This window comes from Urocitellus parryii, chromosome 4 (genome assembly GCF_045843805.1).
Source record: "Urocitellus parryii isolate mUroPar1 chromosome 4, mUroPar1.hap1, whole genome shotgun sequence".
Lineage (NCBI taxonomy): Eukaryota > Metazoa > Chordata > Mammalia > Rodentia > Sciuridae > Urocitellus > Urocitellus parryii.
In genome coordinates, this window is record NC_135534.1 from 6752170 (window position 1) to 6772980 (window position 20811).

The following is a 20811-nucleotide window of genomic DNA, read 5'->3' on the forward strand; positions in this document are numbered from 1 at the left end:
CCCCCGCTGCGCAGCGTCCAATCACGCCCGGGCACGGGGAAGCGCGTGTACAAGGGTTCCGGAGAGAAGCTTTCCGGACCAGAGCCTGGAGACCCCATGCTGAACGCACTGGCTTTCACGCTAGTGCAACGCGCTGAGGCACAGTCTCTTCATCTCTCTTATTTTGCTTTATGGCTTCTGGTTCCTGCAATCTCTGGGGCAGGGATAGGGGTCTCTGGCTTCGAGGCCTGGAGAGGAGCCCCTGATAGGCCTTGAACACCAACAAGGTTAACCTGGTAGAAGAGGCTGCCTTTCTGTAGAGGCTCAGGCTCCGGGAAACTAAACACAAGGGTTAAGGGACAGCGTGGAGTATCCTGACCCAAGTTGCCAGTCTCTAGTTTTTAGGCTCCTGGAATAATTTAAAGTGCAAGAAACGTAGTAAAGGAGGGCTGCTAAAATTGTCCTATGTGTGACTGTGCATCCTGGTTTATTCATGATGTCAAAATCCTGTTGTGGACAGGAGGGCAAAAATTACCCTCCTGCCCATTCCCTAGGTTTCAGCAAAAAGGAGAAATCATGCACACTGTAAGATGGTGGTTGTTTCTATTATTTATTTTTCTGGTTATAAAAGTAATACATGAAGAGCATTGGATTTGGTGAGAAGATTTTGAGCCCTGGCTTTTTGTCACACGCCACCTGCAAGATCTAGACCAGTCACTGAACTACCAGTTCCTCATCTGGGAAACAGGACAAGAAGCCCTGCGTATGCTCTCCATACATGGCAGTGCAGCTCAAATCACAGAGGAGATGCACTTGGTAAACTGGAAAGTGCTGACAAATGGAAGGGGTTAGCATCACCACCCTCAGATGAGGTAGCACCAAAGTTTGAGCTCCTGCCCCTCCGCTGACCCATAGCTACACACACATTGGAGGGCCACTGGTAGTCCTGGTTTGATGGAGTGGGGGGCAGGGCCACACAAATCTTCTCAAGCCTGGCCAGACTGGGCCTCACTGGGGCTCTCCCAAAACCGGGCATCAGCTGTGGCCAGCTGGGTGAGGACCTCCTCCAACTCAGGTCCATCTTCTAGGAAGCGCTCTGTGAAGGATCTGATGAGGCCAGCAGCTGAGGCCTCGTACTCCAGAAGCTGCACTTCTGAGCCTGGGAATGGACAGAGAGAAAATAGCAGCAGAAAGATCTTAAGAGAAGTACAATCACAGTGATGTCACAGGAGCTCCTAGTTCTTACTGAGCTCTTCTCTTGGGCCACAAATTGTGCTCAATATTTAAGTTGATAGTTTCTAACTTAGTCCTCATAGTCATCTTTCAGGGAAGGAAATATTACAGGGAGAATAGTAATGAAACTCCCCCCTCTCATCCTTAAGATTAACACCAGGTGCCGTGTTAGATGAAACAGATATAGTGCTTGGCCTCATGGGTCTTACAGTCCAGCAATGGCTTCATACCTGTCTAGACCACGGCCAAGTTTCCCAACTTCCCTAAGTCTCAGTTTCCTCATCTGTAAAGTGGGGTGCGCATAGTGCCTCTTCTCTCAAGGAGCTGAGGAATTACATACAATAGTGCATCAAGTGGGTGCTCACAAATGCTATCCACCAGCAGAGCAGCATCTGAGCTGATCACTCACCTGTGAAATGGGCTTGTTCGGAGAGTCCCCTGAGTACTCATGGGGAAGCACTCCCCTCTAACTCACTTCAGCTGCTCTAGCCTCTCACAGCACCTTGGTGCGCTCCACAGCATCTTGAGGTGCATGATAAAAGCGGAGGTTATGGGTTCAGATGGATCAAGTCCTGACTCTGTGTCCCACTAACTGTGTGATCCCAGGTCAATATGCAGCCCCTTTGTGTCTCTGTTTGTTTCCAGCTGAAAAATGGGGATAATAACCATTCCTTTCTGAGTTGTTGAGAGTTAATTCATGGAAAGTTTTCACCCAGTACCTGGCACCCAGGAGTCCTCCAAATTTAGCTATCATCATTATCACCTCACCATCACAACTATTACCTTTGATAATCCAACCTGTTCTTCAGTCTAGTTTAACCACTTCCTCCCTAGAACCTTCCCAGATTCTCTGAAGGCAGATGGGATCTTTCCTCCTCCATGTGTTCAGTGCACTTTTGGTATCTTCTGGGCACTTGTTAATGCTTCCCTTGTATAATTACCTCCATGCCTAATCATTCTTAATGGGCTGTGAACTACTCAAGGGGAGGGCCTGGGTACCTTTCATGTCTCCACCCCTCAGTGGCTAACACAGGGTGGACATATCAAAGCAATGATGATATTGTCCATGGGGCCGGCAGGATTCACTCATTCATTTCATTTGACCATAGAGAGTAGCTGTTGCATGCCAGGCCCACGCTAGGGGCAGGGGTATACCACTTCTGGAGATGAGATGGACAAGAAAATGTCCAATCATGATAGACACAGAAGGAAAATGAAGCTGAAGGATAGAGAGGGATGGGAGTAGGTTACTTTATGTTGAGAGTGTGGGGCAAGTGCCTCTCAGGAGGTGTCATTTAACAGGGACCCGAACGTACCAGACAGGCACAGATTGGCACTATCATGCCAAGCACATGGAACAGTGTGTAAAGAGGTGCCGGGGTGCAGTGGGCTCAGTAGGTTAAAGAAATGTAAGGGCACAGAAGGCACAAGTACCATGCAGGGAGAGCCGGGACTTTTGAAAATGGAACTGTCATTGAGAAGGCAGAGGAAGGACAGAGCTGACCCTCATCCTGGACACTACCAAGTTCTCCTTTGGGTTCTGCTCAGCCTGCAGAGTCCCAGCTCCTTGCCCTTCCTGATCTGGCACCCAGCAGCCACAATTCTCCAGCTACTGGCCTGGCCTCCCCACGAGCCCCTGCTATGCCAGCCTTCCTCAGACCTGCTGCCACTGATAACCATGAGAGAGAGAGAGAGAGAGAGAGAGAGAGAGAGAGAGAGAGAGAGAGAGAGTGTGTGTGTGTGTGTGTGTGTGTGTGTGTGTTTGGTGGTAAATGCTGAGATCTGTCAGGGGAAGGACCACCCCAGACAGCCTTCCCTGGGTCCCCATCAAGGGAGCCCCAAGTCCATTACCTTCAAGGCGAGTGTTGGGCTGAACAATCAGCTTCCGTGACTCCTTGCGCAGCAGCACCGTGTCCCTGAGAGAGAGGAAGCACTCGGGGGGCGCATCAGTGACAGCCGCATAACCCTCATACAGGGCCCTCCCTCCAGCCACATCCCCGGTGGACTTCAGCACCTGCAGGAAGGAAGGAACAGGTGTCTAGGATGGGCACTCCCCTATGTCCATAGGACTCTGCCAGGGGCCACGGCTGGCAGTGCCCAGCCCCGAAGGGTCCGTGCTGTGGTTGAATGTGTTGAGTCCAGAATTCAGAGTTAACACTTAATGGCTAATGTGATGGTATTAAGAGATGGGGCCTTTAAGAGGTGCTTGGGCCATGAGGGCTCTGTGAATGGGATTGGCCCTTATAAAAAAAAGAAACTTCCTGCATCAGCAGGCCTTTCTGCCTTCCACCATGTGAGAACAGAGTTCCTCCTGTCCCGGGAATACAGCAACAAGACACCACATTGGAAGAGGAGAGTAGTCCTCACCAGATGCTGAACCTGCTAATACTTGGATCTCAGACTTCCTAGATTTAGAAGTGTGAGAAATAACTGTCTACTCTTTATAAATTACCCAGTCTCAGGCATTTTGTGAATGTTTCCTAAATTCTCTCAGGTCTTTGGCCCAGTGTCACCAAGTTTGGCTGACCTTGGTATTTTAGTGGTTGCTGGAAGGAAAATAGCATATTGAGTAGTCTGGCGTCAAGAATGGGGAGGTGTCAGATGAGAACAGCCCTAGAGGGTGGGAAACAGGAGAAAGGGGCCCAGCGGTTAGCTTATCCCCAGACTATTCTCCATTCCTCCAAGAATTGAGTACAAGAGCTAATTTAGGGAGTTAAAAACACTCCCCATTCCCCACCAAAAATCTGCTCTAATATTTTGAGAAGGAGCATGTGCCCTTTTCCTTTCAGTGGGAAAAATCTAGCATAGTGTTTAAAAGCATGGGTTTTGGAGTCAGATGTGTTCAGATTACTAGCTTTGCTACTTACTAGCTGAATTTGACCTCAGTTGATTTACTTAACCTCTCTGAGCCTCAGTTTCCTCAACTCTAATGATATATGGGGGTGGGGGTAGGGAGCCACTGAAAATATCTACCTCAGGGTTGTTGGATTAACCGAAACAATGTCTGTAAAGCACAGTGCCTGGCAAGCACTTAATAAACAGCTGTGGTGGTGGTGAAAAAAAACAAAAAAACAAAACCTGGGGCCTCCTGCATGTGAGCATCACTCTATCACTGAGCTACATCCTAGCGCTGATCTGTGCTTTTGCTGTTAAATGCTGCTGTGAGTCCCCTAGTACCTCTTCTGATGAAGATGTGCAGGTTTTTCTAGAATTGATGGTCTGTTGGGTACATGAATGCTCAACTTTTTTTTTTTTTGAGGGCGGGTACGAGGGATTGAACTCAGGGGTACTCGACCACTGAGCCACATCCCCAGCCCTATTTTTTAATTTTATTTAGAGACAGGGTCTTGCTTTTGCTTAGTGCCTTGCTTTTGCTGAGGCTGGCTTTGAATTTGCAATCCTCCTGCCTCAGCGACCTGAGCTGCTGGGATTATAGGCGTGCACCTCCACGCCGGATGAGGTTGAACATCTTTTTATACACTGGTGGGCCATTTGTATGTTGTCTTTGGAGAAATATCTGTTCAGGTCTTTTGCCCATGGTTAAATCAAATTATTATCATTATTTATTTATTTTTTGCTATAAAATTATAGGTAGGTCTGATAATTTTTCCCCTCCTTTCTTGTTTTCTTTTAAGATGAATTTTAGAATTATACTCTATTATTTTAGTGTCTACCCTAGAAATTATAGCAAATGCATTTAATAAAATTGATGGAACTTTTCATCCTTCTCCCAAATTATAAACAGATTGTAAGAGTATCTATCCCATGGCATATATGATGCTGGGGTCCAGTATTTCATGCTCTTTTGTAACCCCAGGAATTGAACCTTTGTATTGATGTACAAAGTTCACACTGTAACTTAAACCCTTGTATTTATTATTATCTGCATTACACCATTTTTTTAGGTTTATCAAACCTCGTATCTGGAGCTGATTTTTCTTTTTTTCTCATGTCCTACAGAAATTTTATTACTAAATTTTATTTAGTATTTTGTTTGTTTGTTAATGGAAAACTGTTTTGCTTGTTTAAAAATGTCTTTAATCCATCGTTGTTCTTGCTGCTTTTGGGGATAGAACCCAAGGCCTGGTGAATGCTGGGCAAGCACTAACCACTGAGCAACACCCCAGCCTAATCTTAAAAGATTCTATTCTTAAAAGATGAGTTACTGGGTCCTGACAGTAATCTACTCAGCACTTGGCAGATGCGGTTCCACTGTCTTCTGGCTTCCTGGATAGCTATGGAAGCTCTAGGTCTAATTACTGTTCTTAAGGTAGTGTGTCTTCTTCTTCAGCTGTTTTGAGGGTCTTTGTCTCTGATATTCTGTATCATCTATGATATTTCTAGGTAGAGGCTTCACTTGTCCTTCCTGTTTTGTTTTTTTTTTTTAGCTTTCTGGATTTATAAATTGAAGTCTTTAATCAATTCTAGATTATTCTCAGCTATTATCTGTTCTCATGTTCCTTCTATCACTTCTCTCTCCTTTTCCTTTGGAACTTCAGTTAGATGTACATTAGAATTTCTCACACTCTCCTCCATGTCTCTTAGCCTCCCTTAAATTCCCTATCTTTGTTTCTCTGTTACACATGGTTTATGATTTCTTTTACAGTCAGCTCGATCTAAAACCTGTTTATTCTGCCTTAGTTAATCTGTCTTTTTAAATTCCAGTCATTATCTAGTTTATTTCAAGGCGCTCTATTTGGTTCTTTGCCAAGTATCTGACATTTTGTGGGTCTGACCCTTGTTTGTTCTGCTCATCTGCAAGTGACAAAACAGGCCCTGAGGCTAGGCTCTCTCCTGGACAGCCTCTGCCTTCTTAGACCCAGGGTTAGAATGACTTTCCCAGCAGTGGAGCAAACAGAACCAACTGGGAGCCCTGGGGAAAGGCTCACCTCTCCCTCTTAACAGCACTAACACCCACAAGGTGCTGAGTACCCACCAATCAAGCTGATGTGTAGATTCTGGGAGTTCAAATGGGACAGCTGGCAACACATGCCAAGGGGAGGCAGACAGTGTCCTACCCAAGTGGTTTAGGCAGGTGGAGGCCTCGCCCACAGGGCCTGGTCTCAGACCCTCCATGAACACCAAAATCCATGAATGCTCAAGTCCCCTGTTTCAGATACTTGCCTCAAACCTAGGCACCCATTTGAATATATTATAAATAATCTCAAATTATTTGCCATACCTAAGAAAATGTAAATGCTGTGTATACAGATGTTTAGGGAATAATGACAAAAAAAAAAAAAAAAAAAAAAGACAGTACATACACTACTTTCCCCCCAAATATTTCCACTGTGCAGCTGGTTGAATCCACAGACATAGAACCCATGGACACAGAAGGCTGACGTCTGAGTGATAGGGAATGGTGAGGACCACGCCAACCAGAGAGCCCACGCCATGTCCAGCCCTGGGCTGTGGCTCAGCTCCCCTAGCAGTTCCTCATGTGGGAATTAAGCCTGTGAATGGTAGTTTCCAAGAAGCCAGAAATATAGATTTATACCTTTGCGAAATTTTATCAAACTAGGTGGGTCAAAAATATGGCTGTTTGGGACCCCTGGCTGAAAACTTTCCCTGCCTGCCGTCTCACTGCTGTGCCCTTAGCTGTTATGGAGGCTGATATAACATATAGTCACCTGTATTCCATAATTTCTGTACAATTGTTGCTGAGGACACTGTCCATGATGCTGCATGATTTTCCCAATACAGAGAACCACCTGGCTCAGTCCTTAAGAGGGGCTCCCAGAAAGTTCCACGCCAATTCAATGCTCAGTGGCAGTTCAATTTGGCCTTGGGGTTGGTAGATTTGATTCTTTCATCTAATGGCTTGTTATTAGCAATAGATTTGAACTTGGAATGATTTAAGACTTATTGCCAAGTTGCACGGATAGTCCGGTGAGCTCCCATAAGCCCCTAGTGCAATTTCCCTTCTTGGTACCTCTTATATACCTGGTCAATTACTATTAACTTAAACTCCATCTAATTTCCCACTAGTGTCCGTCTTCTATTCCAGGGTCCAACCCAAGATGCTGCCTTGTGTTTTGGATCTAATGATTTTTAATCTCTAACTTTCTTTTGCTTCATTGTCCTTGCCTCCCCACAGTGAGAAACCAATCACAGGGGGACACTTGCTGAATGACTAAAGGAATAACCTTGAGGCTGTGAGGAGGTGTCAGCAGTGTGGGGAGATGGGGCAGAAGTTGGGGGGCTTCAAGGCACGAGGCCTTCACTCACCTGCAGTCTCCGCAGGAACCGCTCCAGCGCAGGCCTGCCCACAGACCGGATCTTGCTGCGGTCTAGGCGGACCCGGGCATCTGGGCGGCCATCAGAACCGGTAGTGGGAGTGACGGTCACAAGTCCCTCGCCCGCCTCCAGCAAGACCCGCAGGATCACAAATCGGGCCTGCATGTGAGCCTGCCAGGGTCAGGGGGAAAGAGGTCATCTGTAGCCAATATCAAATGCTTGGTCTAAGCCTAATGTGCCCCAGGGGCTTACTGTCAATTATTACTGTCATCTTCTTCTCCCTGATCCTCTGAATTTTTTTCTGATCTCACTTCAAATGCTTCTTTCCCCTTCTCTGCTCATAGGGAGGGCAAGCTGCCCTGGGGGATAGGGAGACTATTTCTAGGTAGGACCTGGTATTCTTGGTCCCCTATGTCACCCAACATGCCACCTGCTCCTCCAGACCCTCCGAGGACAGCAGCTACCCCTGAAGGCCCCTCACTTTCAGGACCTTGAGCACTTTCTGCTCCACAATCTTATTTGTGCTAAACAGCAGGACCAAATAGGTATCATTATCCCCAGCTTATAGATAGGTACAGTGACTTACTCAGGGTCACACACAGCTGTTAAATAAATAGTCAGGACTCAGACCCCAGTTTCCAGATTCTAAAATGTGTATACTTTTGATAACATAAAACTGCCTCCTCAAACCACACTTTCTTGATTTTGTAAAAAAGTTGCTATTATTTACTTTTTCCAAAACCCATGCTAAAAATGAGCACTTGAATCTAATGGCTCTGGAGGTGGACTGTGGGGATTTGAATCCCGTCTCTTCCTTAGCAGCAAGTTAATGGATCTCTTTGTGCCTCGAATTCCTCATCTCTACAGTGAGGTAATAAAACTGCCTCCCTCCTGGGGCTGAAAGTGGGGGCAACAGTTCAGTAGTGCACCACGTGAGCACTGTGCCAGGAGCAGTCAGGCATCCGTTAGTGACAGCAAAAATGTCTACTTGATTGACCCTGAAAGGTGGCCAGGGAGAGACGGTGCCTCCCACCTCCCAGGCAGGGGCACTAAAGCTCACTGCAGTGACATGACTTGTCCCACCAACCGTGGACTCTGGATTAAACCCTGTCCACCTGCCTCACAAGTACCATTGTCCCTGCACCCACAACTCTGAGCTTGGCTCCGTCTGCCTCCTCAGGGAGGCCCAGTCCCACCTGGCGCCAGTTGGAGGCCTCTGGGGTGTAGAACTCCAGAGCCAGCAGCCCAGCCCGAACCATGTTGAGCCAGTTCACGTAGATCACGTCTTCCGCATCAGCCCCCTTGAAGCCGAAGATCCTGGGGGAGGAGGGGCAAGGAGCAGGCACAGTCAGGGCGGCCCTACCTCCCCGCCGGCACCCACACCCCCTGCACGTCCACTGCTCCTACTCCAGCACTTGGGGGTTGAGGCAGAGGTAGAGGCCCACGCTCTCAGCCCGGCACTCTTCGTAGCTCGAGGCAATGGTGCTGAACTTGCTGTCCCAGGTCTCCCCACTCCGGTACCAGCTCTGAATCTGGGAGGAGAGCCATGAGTCAAGCCCTGACCCTGCCCGCACCCAGCACCCTGGGCTCCACAGAGTGGGGCTCCACAGAGCCTGTCCTCACCTGCTCCCCCGTCTCTGGATTGATCACTGTCTCCTGGTCAAAGTTGAACACTCCCTTCTCATCCTGCAGGAATATGGGTAAGGGAGGCGGGGATCTTCAGCTCTGGGGTCCCCAGGCCAAGGCTCAGCTCACAAAGGCGAGCCAGGGAGCAGCAGGGTGGCAGTTCGAGCACCACACCGATGCCCGCACACCGCAGTCCTAGGACTCATCTCATCTGTGTGGCTCCCTGCTGGGCCCACGGCTTCCTCAGCTGTCTTTCCCATATTCCCCTAGTGGGTGTCAAGGGCTCTGGCCACAGTGGCAGGTTGGGACATCTCTGGGGAGAAGTGGCTCCCTAAAATACCTAGGAAGGTACAGGCTCGGGGAACAGCCATGTGAAGACAGTCCTGCAGCCTCGGCGCCACCCCAAGGCTGACCCTCCCAGCCTCTGTCCCTGCAGCTGCCCAGGTCACACCCTCAAGGTGGGTTCCTCAGCCCAAGCCCAGCAATTCTTCCTGGTTCAAGGGCCACCAATGGAACTGTTCTGGAGACCCCTGTCATCTTGGGGAAGACAAGACAGAGCCTTTCTTCCTGCTTAAGGAGCCCTCTTCCCCAAAGCCCCCCAGGGCAGAGCAGCTTCCCTTCCGAGTCGGGTTGTGGGGGTGAGGGAGGCTCCTGCGGGCACAGGGTGGCACCCTTCTCACCTGGGCAAAGAGCTTGCCACTGCCATGGCCCAGCAGCTCGTGCAGCCCCACCTGCACATCAAAGGAGGGCCCCTTCCAGCGGGTGTACAGGTCCTGCCAAGGCAAGCAGAGTCCCCGCTGTCACACGTCCCACCACGGTACATGAACCCTTCTCCCTCTCAGGCCCCTGTGCTTGGCCTGCAGGTAGAAGGCCCGTCGTGGTGCGTGTGCTTGGAGGAGGCTGAGTGCACTCCGACCCCACGTAGCAACAACCCAGGAGGGAGGGGTGCCTTCGTCATGACCAGAAAGCACACAGGCTCCACAGGGCCACCAGTCACTGGCAGGGAGATGGCCAAGCTCCGACCAGAGTGCTGTCCCTGCCACAGCTCTGGGCTGTCTGCCTTCCTGAACCTGCCAGGCCAGGTGAGGCCGGCCCCGCCCCTCGGGCTGCTGGCGCCCACCTTGTCCTCCTCCTCCAGGAACGTGAGCTTCTCCCGTTGTGTGGCATAGGCCACAGCCAGGACGTTCCCCAGGGACACGTTCTTAAAGCCTTCGGTCTGCCTCAGGTCGTCGTCTGGAAGAGAAGGCCAGGAGGGGACCAGAGAGGTGGACGAGGAGTGTCAGGGGCGAGGAGTGGCCTGGAGGGCGAACAGGGCAGGGCCATTTGTGGAGGGGAGGGGCGGCTCTCCATGGGCTCCTGGTGGCTAGGGGTACCAAGGAAGCTCACAGTTGGGGATGTTGATGCCAGCAGGGATGCCAGAGCCAGCGAAGGTGAGGACATCAAGGGAGGTGAAGTCTGGGGTGAGGAACTTGTCCTTCTCGAAGGCCGGTGGCCAGGGCAGCTCCTTCAGCAGCTGCTCTGCGCTCTCTACCAGCCGCTCGAACTTGGCACTCATGGCCTTGTTCACCATGGCCACAAATCCTGCAGGGCAGGACAGGGTGGAGGTTTGGCAGAGTCCTGGCAGGGATCCCACACCACCCAATTCAACCCCTGTGGCCATCGCATTAATGTCTGCTCTGTGCTGTGGCCCTGTGCTAGCTGCTAGTGACAGACCTGGCCCCTACTGCACCAAACCCTGGGTAGGAAAGCTGCAGGTACATGAACCCTTCTCCCTCTCAGGCCCCTGTGCTTGGATCTGTGGCTCACAGACAAGCCCCAGTGGGCTGTGGGAACGGGGCTCCCTCCTTGGAGCTACTCCCTGGCTTCAGCAGCTGGATGCCTAGACTTCCCTTTAGGTCTGGGGAGGAAGAGGATATACCAGCCCAGCAATTACGAATCCTCAGGCTGGATGCCCTGCCCTGCACAGGGGGGCCCCAGGAGTTATGGGGAAGGGGGCTGAGGCAGCCTCACAGGCAGGTTCACAGTCGGTGGAGCACAGCAGACTGCATATATGCTCTCACTGAGGCTCACAGGTCACATTACATGGTCCCAGGTCACAGAGATGGTGACGGGCAAAGCCTGCTCAGAATGCATGTCTGTCTGCCTGGAGCCTGCCCTGACCATACACCAGAGGCAGCACAGCAAGCTGGCTTGGAGCCGGAGTGCCTGGGTTCACCACCCACCGACAAAAATCCTCACAGATGACAATATCTGGGTGAATCTGTATAGATGAGCTTCATGAGACAGTGCCAGAATATGGCAAATGGTTTTTATTTTGCAAGGCTGTTGTTATTGTTATTATTCCTGAGCAGGGAGGGGAGACCTCTAAGGGGACACTTAGAAACATGAACTTGGGCCTTGGGGGAAAGGATCCCAACCTGACCACCGGCAACCCCCACAAGTTACCTTCAAACTCTCCTCGGGAACCAAAGGGGTCTCGGTAGCTCTCAATAAACCCGATGTAACTGGAGGAGAGAGAGGCGCAGATGGAAGAGGGTGGACAGGAGGGGCAGGGCAGCATAGGTGGTCACCTCACCTCTCCACGATGGGGCCTTTGTCCTGGATCCAGAAGCGGGAGCCCCTCTTGTGGGCCTCAATGGATCCCTGGGTGAAGCTTTCGATGTACTGGGCCAGCATCTGCTCCTGGTGGCTGTTGGCTGCATATGCCTGGGGGTAAGCAGGGTTGGTCAGCCTCAGACCACCCACCTGTCCCCAAGTCCCATCTGCTGCCCAGGGCGTCCTGAGCCCAAACCCCTCAGCCCAGCCAGCCTACCTTGGCTTTCTCCAGGTGATCTACCACCTTCTGGAGGAGGGGGGCATAGTCCCCCCGGGTCACCTGGAAGTGGCTCCCCTGGAATTCGTAGCTCTTCAGCTTGGAAGTCAATTCGGAGTCTAGAGCAGGATCTGAGGAAAGAAGGGCGGCCGAGAGGAGGCCAATGTAAAATACTCCGCGGGCTCTTCATCATGGCGCTCTCACGGTAAGATCATCAATGACTCCCTACTGCCAGCAAGAATCACCATGAACTCTCATTTTAAAAGAATCCGTAACTGGGCTGGGAATGTGGCTCAGGCGGTAACACGCTCGCCTGGCATCCGCGGGGCACTGGGTTCGATCCTCAGCACCACATAAAAATAAAATAAAGATGTGTGTCCACCAAAAACTGAAAAATAAATATTAAAAAATTCTCTCTCTCTCTTTAAAAAAAAAAAAAAAATCCATAACTGGGCTGGGGTTGTGGCTCAGTGGTAGATCACCTGCCTAGCATGTGCGAGGCACTGGGTCTGATTCTCAGAACCACATAAAAATGGGTAAATAAAATAAAGGTATAAAAAAAGTTGTATCTGTTTAAAAAATTAAAATAATAACAATAATACATAACCTGTGACATTCTAAGTGCTTTCTATGTGTTAACTTATTTAATCCTCATACCAACCCAGGTGGGGAGCGGGAATTATTATCTCCACTTTATAGATGGGGAAACCAAGGTACTGAGAAGTTAATAAAGTTTTCTAAAATCATGTTGATAGCAAGTGACAGAGCAGGGATACAAACCCAGGGACACAGATTGTATTTAGAAAGAGTCACATCCTAAAATTGATCACAGTGGTTCTCGTGGGGAGACAAGAAGGTGACAGGAGTAGAAGCTTGAAGACAGAATTAAGCTGGGGTGCAGTGAGGAGGGGGCCACAAGCCAGGAGCTGCAGGAAGCCTCCTAGGAGCTGGAAAAAGCAAGGAAACACCCCCCTGCAGGCTCCAGAAGAGCACAGCCCAGCTGATGCCTTGACCTTAGACTCCAGACCTCCAAAACTGTTCAGGAATGAATTTATGTTGTTTCGTGCCATGATATTTGTGGCAGCTCATTACAGAAGCAAGGGAAACTATCACGCTGTTGTTGTTTGTATTACTGGGGACTGAGCCCAGGGCTCCTTCCCACTAAGCTGCACCCTCTATTCTTTTTAAAAAAATGTTTTAGACTGGGTCTCTCTAACTTGAACTTGTGATCCTCCTGCCTCAGCCTCCTGAGCAGCTGGGATTAGAGGCACATGCCACTGTGCCTGGATACACTGTGGTATTTTGTTTCTCTCATCAGTAAAATTCACAATTGTCCCTCCTTATTTGTGGATGACACATTCCAAGTGGATGCCTAAAACTAAAGATAGAACTGAACCCTGTATATATTTTGCTTTGCCATGATGAATTTTAACATGTTAACATGGTAACAGATTAGCAATAATAACTAATAATAAAATAGAACAACAATATACTGTAATAAGAATTACTTAAAACTTCTAAATAGTTTTATTTATTTGAGGAATAGGGACTTAACCCAGGGACACTTAACCACTAAACTACATCCTCAGCCCCTTTTATATTTTATTTTGAGACAGGTCTCACTAAGTTGCTGAGGCTGGTCTGCAATCCTCCTGCCTCAGCCTCCTGAGATGTTGGGATTATAGGCATGCACCCACCACACCCAGAAAATGGTTTGTTTCTGAAAATGTTCCTTTCAACATTTGAGGCCATGTGACCATGGGTGGTGAACTGAAACCACATAACTTGAAACCATTGATAAGAGAAGACTACTGGACCTTCCATCCAACTCCAGACCTGCAGTCTATAAGCATAAAAAGGTAGTTTTGTATGGTTAAATTTTGGGGGTGCTTGTTACACAGCCATAAGTAACTGATACACTCAAGCAAACTGGCTCCAGAGCCATACTCTTTTTTTTTTTTTTTAAAGAGAGAGTGAGAGAGGAGAGAGAGAGAGAGAGAGAGAGAGAGAGAGAGAGAGAGAGAGAGAGAATTTTTAATATTTATTTATAAGTTCTCGGCGGACACAACATCTTTGTTGGTATGTGGTGCTGAGGATCGAACCCGGGCCGCACGCATGCCAGGCGAGCGCGCTACCGCTTGAGCCACATCCCCAGCCCAGAGAGCCATACTCTTAAAAAAAATTTTTTTTGTGTGGTGCTGGGAATGGAATCCAGGGCTTTGTGTATGCTAGGCAAGTGATCTACCACTGAGATACACCTCCAGCCCAGAGCCACTCCCAACCACTGTCCTATCCTGCATCCTGTGGCAGTACAGGCCCAACTTCTTTGTTGGCAGGATCCCCTCCATCTCCTGGACAATATCCTTTCCCCCAGTCAAACCAAACTGCTCGCTGATCCCTCGGCTTCCCTATCACCCTGCTGTGGCTTTCACCACTCTCTCCACCTGAAGGCAAATTCCCATTTGTCTTCATTTATTCCTGCACTGAGTCCCTGAGTATCTGCCACATGCTAGGTGCTGGAGAGACAGTGATGGCTGAAACACCCAATTCCTCCTCCCAGGGGCATATAGTCAAGAGGGGGAAACAGAAAAACAGGGAATTACTGGGGGCTCCTGGAAGGCAAGAAGGGACAGCAGAGACTTGGCTGAGGGATGACAAGGTATTGGCAAAGGCAACATCCACACCTGGCTTGGGGATGAGTGGAGCTGGCCCGGTGAACATGGAGGGCCTGGAGGGCCTTCTGGGTAGGAAACAGATTGTGCAAAGGCCTGGAGAGGGGTTTAGGAACCAGACACTTCGGAGCACAGCTACAGCACAGTGTGTGGGGGGGAAGGGGGGCTGGGGGATGTGGGCAGGTAAAGGAGGACCAGAAAATGTCCTCACAGGGTCTGGACATTTCCACCCACATCTGCCTTCACCTCACAGCAGAATCCCCCTAGTATTACCACCACCTGGCCAGGTGGTTTTCGAGGGATAGAGCTCATTGCCTGGCTCATGGGTGGGCTTGAAACCAGGCAGAGCCCATCAGAGACCTGTCCCTTGCCCACCTATAAGGACTGGTTGACAAATAGAGACTAGATCCACTCCTCGGCTACATGCAGAAACTCCTGGGACAGAAGGACCCTCTTTCTCTGGAGTGGCCTGGCTAGTGGTCTAAGCCATCAGGATCCAGAGTTGCTACAGAGAAAAGTGGAAGGGACCTAAGCGCACCTGTGCTGAGCACGGAAGCCAGCCGCACCTCATAGCGGGGCTTCCCTTCCTGGTCGACATCCTTGAAGAGCCGTGTGTTGTAGGCACTGAGGTTCTAGAAAAAAACAAGGCAGGGGTTTAGGGGAGAAAAAGGTCCAGAGAGGGTAAGGGGTTGGGAGAAGGGAAAGTGAGGGCTGTAGGGGGATGACAGAGAGGCAAAACAGGCCGAGGGATCTGGTCGAGTCAGATGGACAGGGAGCAGGTACGGGCAGGCCGGGGCTGAAGCTCCTGCTCTGCTACCTACGCTGAGCACCAGTTTTTATTAGTTATGGACTGGACGTGTCAGGCACTGCATGGCTGCAGCTGACCCAGTGCTACACGAGGTGGGTGCCCTTCACAGACTGGTCACACAGCTTGTCCAGGGCCCAGGCTTAGAAGCGCACCTCTGATGTTTTATCTCATCCTGCCCCGAGGCTGTCATCAGGCCCCGTAACCCGGCATGGGCAGGGTCAGCTCTATGCCTGGCATATCTGGAACATCTGGGTGACATCCTCTTGGTTCGTGTAGGCTGATCTCAAGGACAAGGATGTCTGAGTCTTTTCCACCTTAAGGACCCAACATGCCTGTGTCTCTGGGTACAAGCTGAGACTCAAGGGCAGGCATCGGTCATGAGGGGACTGACAGGAGGACCCCCTCACACCATTGATGAGTCCCCAATCCCCGAACCTGGGAATCCAGAAAGTCTTGAGCCAGCTTGGCATCCTCCATGGTACAATCCCCAGAGAAATAGGTGGTGATTCCCTGTCGGAAAAGAGGGGAAGGTGGGAAAGAGGAGTTGCTAAGGTCAGGAGTGGGGGGCTTGCAGGGACAGCCTCCCAGTCTTCCTACACCTCTTCCCAGCAGCTTCTATCCTGCCCCCCACTCTCTTTCCAGGAGAAAAAAATTATAAAACAAATGGATGTCATCTTGGGCCTTTCTGCAGTTCTGCCCAACTTCTACAGCTGGCCCACCCCCAGGCTGCCATGCCTCTCCCCTGCAACCCAAGCAGCCTCTAGAAGTGGGCAGCCTGGGAGCCCTCCTTCCCCAGCCTCCATCCTCAGCGCCTTCCACCTCCCGGCTTTTCTTTCCTTCCCTCCTCCTGCATACAGCATCCTGGCAGATCAGAGCTGGGAGGACATGCAGGAAGCATTCCCTCCAGCCTTCTTCCCAATTAACAGATGACCAAACAGGCCTGCAGTGGAGAGCAGCTTTGCCTGAGAGAGACAGAGCCCAGTGCCTTCCTGTCAGCTGCCCTTCCCTTCACCCCAAGGGCACCCTCCACTTGCCCAAGCATTTGAGGCCTCACCTCCTTCCCCAGTCCAAGGTGCCGAAGTCTCGGCTCTAGAGAGAACATAAGCTCCCCGCAAGTCTGCCAGAGGTCCCTGACTTCTTTTGGATGCTGCTGAGCGGCCTTACTCCCCAGGATCACACGTTCCAGCTTCTCCTGTAGGGGAAAGGAGGTCACTGGCGTGATCATGCTCCCCTCAAACCTGCCCTCCAGATCCCCCACCTGCGCCCACTCTCTTTTGCCTCAGAGTGTGGTCCAGGGTCCAGCGCTGGCTGGGCCTGAGAAGTGTCAAGCCTCAGGTGCACTACAAATCTGCCAAATTGGATGCTGCACTTTGACATTACCAGGTGACTTGTACGGGCATTAAGATCTGACAAGCCCTAGTGTATGAGCTGCATCTGCCCCAACAAGGCTCTAACCTCACAGTCCCTAGAAGGGATGCCCTGGACCCAGGCTCCTCCCCTGTTCTCCGTGATGACCAGTGGTTTCCATTCTTGTAAGCACCTACTCGTTCATGCTTCCACACCCTGCTCTTCCTTGACCCTCAGATCTGCAAGGCTTTTCCTTTGTATGTGTATGCAGCACAGGGCAAGGCTGGGTGACACCCAGGGTTACACAGTGTGGCAGAGACAAGGCCAAGGTTCTGCTCAGACCTGGACTCCAGCTGGGGCTCCTTTAGCTATCTTTGCCATGCACATCCCACTGGCACCCTGCTTCCCACCCTTCCCAAACCTCCTTCAGCTCACCTTGGGCAGGTTGGGAACAAATTTGGTGTCGCCGAAGGATTTGTAGTTGCCCATATTGGAGTAGACCCCCGCAGCATAGACCAGGAACGCCTGAGGGGGAGATGGTATCACATCAGAAACCTGGGACAGACAGCCCTCCCACTGTAGGGAAGTCCCTGCCTGAGACCTGACATGACAAGCACATGTGGTACAGCCAGCATGGGTGAGGCTGGGAAATCTAGGGGCAGGACCCAGAGCCTGGGGAGCCCCAGTCTGGCTCCAAGTTACTTTCACAGACCAATTTCACATCCCTGTGGTCCAGCCACGCTGGTCTCCAAAGTTCAAGAACACCCAGTCACCCATCCACCTTTGCTTCCTCTCAGCCACTATGGCCTTTGTGTCATTTAAAGCCTAGTCCCAACACCAACTCCTTTTCTAGAAAGCTTATTCTCAGCTTTCAACCTGTCAGGCAGCGGGCACAGGAAGAATCAATTGTCAAAGCCAGGTAGCCTCAAACATCTTTCTAGGCCATGTTTCTTTGCTGGCCCCAATCTAGTCTCACTTTCTCAGCACAAAGAACTCAATCTTCCTTTTTCTGGTGGTGGTTATGGGGAATCTCCTTTTCCCCAGTTCCAGTGCGTATGTAGGCTGTCTTGGCCAGTCAGAGAAATCACCTTCTCTGGCTATAAGGATGAGCATAAGGCTTCAGCTGGCCAATAAGCTCTAACCAGGAAACTTGCCATTGGTGAACAGTTTCCTCTTCTATCAGCCCTGGAAACCCTGGAGCACCCCTGCTGGAGTGAGGAAAGAAAGCAGAGCTGAGAGATGAAGACTGCACTCTGATGGTAGCACTGAGCCCCTGAATATAGCCATACCGGAAGCTTCCTCTGGACTTTGAAATTATGCGAACCAGTAATTCTTTCATTGAAGCTGCTTTGAGGTGAGTTTCTGCTACTGACAAACAAAAGAATCCTACTAAAAATAGTAGCAATTGGGTAGCACCTTCCCATTTATAAGCATACCCACCAGACTAGCTCTTTTAATGAGAAGAACACAGTCTGGAAATGCAAGGTTCAAAAAAGCTAGAAGAAACAGCACCTCAGTTCAGAGATAGGCAATCCAATCTCTTTATTTAATATATAGAAAAACAGATTATATTCTTGTTCATTCTTACTGGGAATGTAACTCAGAGAAGCTTTTTAGGAAAATTTAACAGAATCAGTTGATAATAAATGTACACAGCCTTCAACCCCGCAATTCTGCCTCCAGAAATAGATCTTTCTCACACATGTGCACAAGAATGCTCACCATGGCACTGTTTGTAAGAAAACCCAGGAACAATCTAAAAGTCCAGCAATTAAAAAAAAAGACTAAATTGATTATAGTGTACACTGTTGTAGAATGCTTCAAAGCCAATAGAAGAATGAGGTAGCCAGGTGCAGTGGTATGCACCTGTACTCCCAGTTACCTGGAAGGCTAAGGCAGGAGGATAGCAATTTTGAGGCCAGCCTGAGTAACTTAGAGACATTATCTCAAAACAAAAAATTGAAAGGGCAGGGATATAGCTCAATGATAGAGAGCTTGCCTAGCATGTACAAGACTCTGGGTTCAATCCCTGATACTGGAAAAAAAAAAAAAGTGGATTAATATGTACCCATGGAAGTTCTCCAAGACACAGCACTCATGAAAAAAGCAGTACACAGAAGGTGACAAAGAGCATGATCTCATTTATGTGAAAGAGAAAATAAGGATGTGAAAGCTGTGCACATACAGGTATAGGCATGCAAAACACAGACACCAGCCACAGTGGTCACCTCTGGAGAGGCATGAGAAAGAGCAATCTTTGTGTTTTATTCTGGGCCCTTTTGCATTGCTGCAATGCTCTAAGAATCCATGTATTACTTGGCCAATAAATCTATAAACAAACAAAACCAAAAGACAGAACATTTTGCCCACTGCCAGAACTGGTTCAGAACTCAGAATGCCCGATTTCTAGCCTTGACTCTTTCCTACTTCAAGGTAAGTGATGGCTGCTCACTCAAGATAAGTGAGCAGCCATCACTTACCTTGAAGTAGGCACTGTTCTAAGTGATTCATTACAACATCAAGAGGTACAGGAAACCCATTTGTACTTTTTTTTAACAGATGAGAAGACTGAGGTTCCAAGGAGAGGAGGCTCCTGAGTTTATAACATTTGGTTTAATCCTCTCCCTGTATCTTGGTTCCTCACACCCAGAAGCCACTCAGGAAATGAGGGCTGGCCTGGGTGAACTGACCTGATACTCCTCCTCGGTAAGGCCTTCAGCCAGGGCATGTTGGCGCAGTTGGTCAGGGTCCTGGGTGCGGAAGAGGCGGCTGAGGAGAGTGTAGATGTAGGGGGCCTCAGGGGAGGTCTGCAACAGTACAGCCAGGCCTCCGTACCAGGCGGCCCTGGACAGGTGATGGGCATAGAGGCGCTCTGTGGGTGACAGCAGGTGGAAGGCCTCGCGGCAGTCCAGGCTAGATACGCCGATGTCATTGGGCAGGATGTACTGGGTATCCGCCATGGGCCCTAAAGGAACCATCATCACATCTGTCATTCAGCACACCCTAATAGCACACCTGGCTCTGAACTCCCATGAGTTCTTTTGGCCTCCCAAAAGCTCAGGAGGAAGGGAATACTAGTGGATCAGTATTCATGAGATATGCTGAGACTCAGAAGTGGTTAGTGACTCCCCCAAGGAGATTATAAAGTACATACTGAGCCACACCGAGCCTGTGGTCCCTCAATCTCAAAGTATGAATCCAACCACCTAGTTTACAGCTGGAGAAACAAACCCAGACAGGATAGGAGTCTTGCCTAATCACACTACAGAGGGGTCAGCATCAGAGAACCTCATTGCTAGACTTCCAGTCCAGGTTCCTCCCTATCTTCTCTCCTTCTCTGACCACCTACCCTCCTTGTTCAGAATAATTACCCCCTCCACCACCATTGTTCAGAAGGACAGAGGAACAGGTTTCTAGCTGGAAGCCCCAGATCCCAACCCGGACATGATCCCAGCCAATTGTTTCCTTTCTGCATCTCTCTTTTCTCCTATTGAAAAGAGGATGACAATAACCCCAACCTCAACCCAAATTAGATAAGATCGCCCTGGACAGGATGTACCTACAGCAGCAATGACTTCCCATGAACTCTTTTCCTCCCTCATGGCTCCCAGCACTTCGGTTCTCTTGCCTCGACACAAACCCGGCCAGGGAAGTCACAGACGTCCAGAACCCATTGTATATAGGGGAAAACTGAAATCTGGCGCGGCCAAACCACTTACCAAAGGTCTCACAGCCCCGTTGGGATCTGGGGGTCTCCCAGCCCAAGGCATTCTCCACTACCCCCTCCCCGACTGAGAATGAGTTTCTAGCCTCCCCCCACCCCACTCACGAGGCTCCGCCCCAATAGCACGTCCCGCGGGTTCCAAAAGAGATGTTAACTCTTTGCTTCTCGGGACTTTCCTTGGCCTAGGGACCGGAATGGATTTGGAAGGCGTAAATGAAAGGTGGGCAGAAAAGGAGTGATCCTACTCTCGACCCTCGACCCAGCCTGGCTCAGGTCCCCGGAGGATGACACACCGTGACCCCGAAACCAGCACAGCTCCTCACCTGCAGCACTGCGCGGTTCGCAAACTCACTTCCTGCTTCCGGCTCCCCCA

General features: G+C 50.1%; 1 protein-coding gene across 3 annotated transcripts; it reads right to left on the bottom strand.

The window, feature by feature from the left end:
* Positions 1-577: 577 nt before the first annotated feature.
* Positions 578-20811, bottom strand: Dpp3 (dipeptidyl peptidase 3). 3 transcript variants are annotated; one of them, XM_026396428.2, is made up of 18 exons: positions 20762-20811; positions 19405-19679; positions 17150-17239; positions 16422-16559; positions 15803-15877; positions 15098-15191; positions 11888-12018; positions 11651-11781; positions 11521-11579; positions 10462-10656; positions 10196-10308; positions 9756-9848; positions 9073-9135; positions 8857-8981; positions 8646-8766; positions 7441-7620; positions 3064-3226; positions 578-1138 (listed from the first exon to the last, which is right to left on the bottom strand). In XM_026396428.2, the coding sequence occupies exons 2-18, from the start codon at positions 19672-19674 to the stop codon at positions 966-968; spliced, it is 2214 nt and encodes a 737-aa protein (XP_026252213.2). In that variant the 5' UTR covers positions 19675-19679; positions 20762-20811; the 3' UTR covers positions 578-965. The 3 variants fall into 3 exon arrangements, with proteins under 3 accessions (XP_026252213.2, XP_026252215.2, XP_026252216.2); XM_026396430.2 differs by having other exon boundaries at positions 20732-20764; XM_026396431.2 differs by lacking the exon at positions 20762-20811 and adding an exon at positions 20434-20454.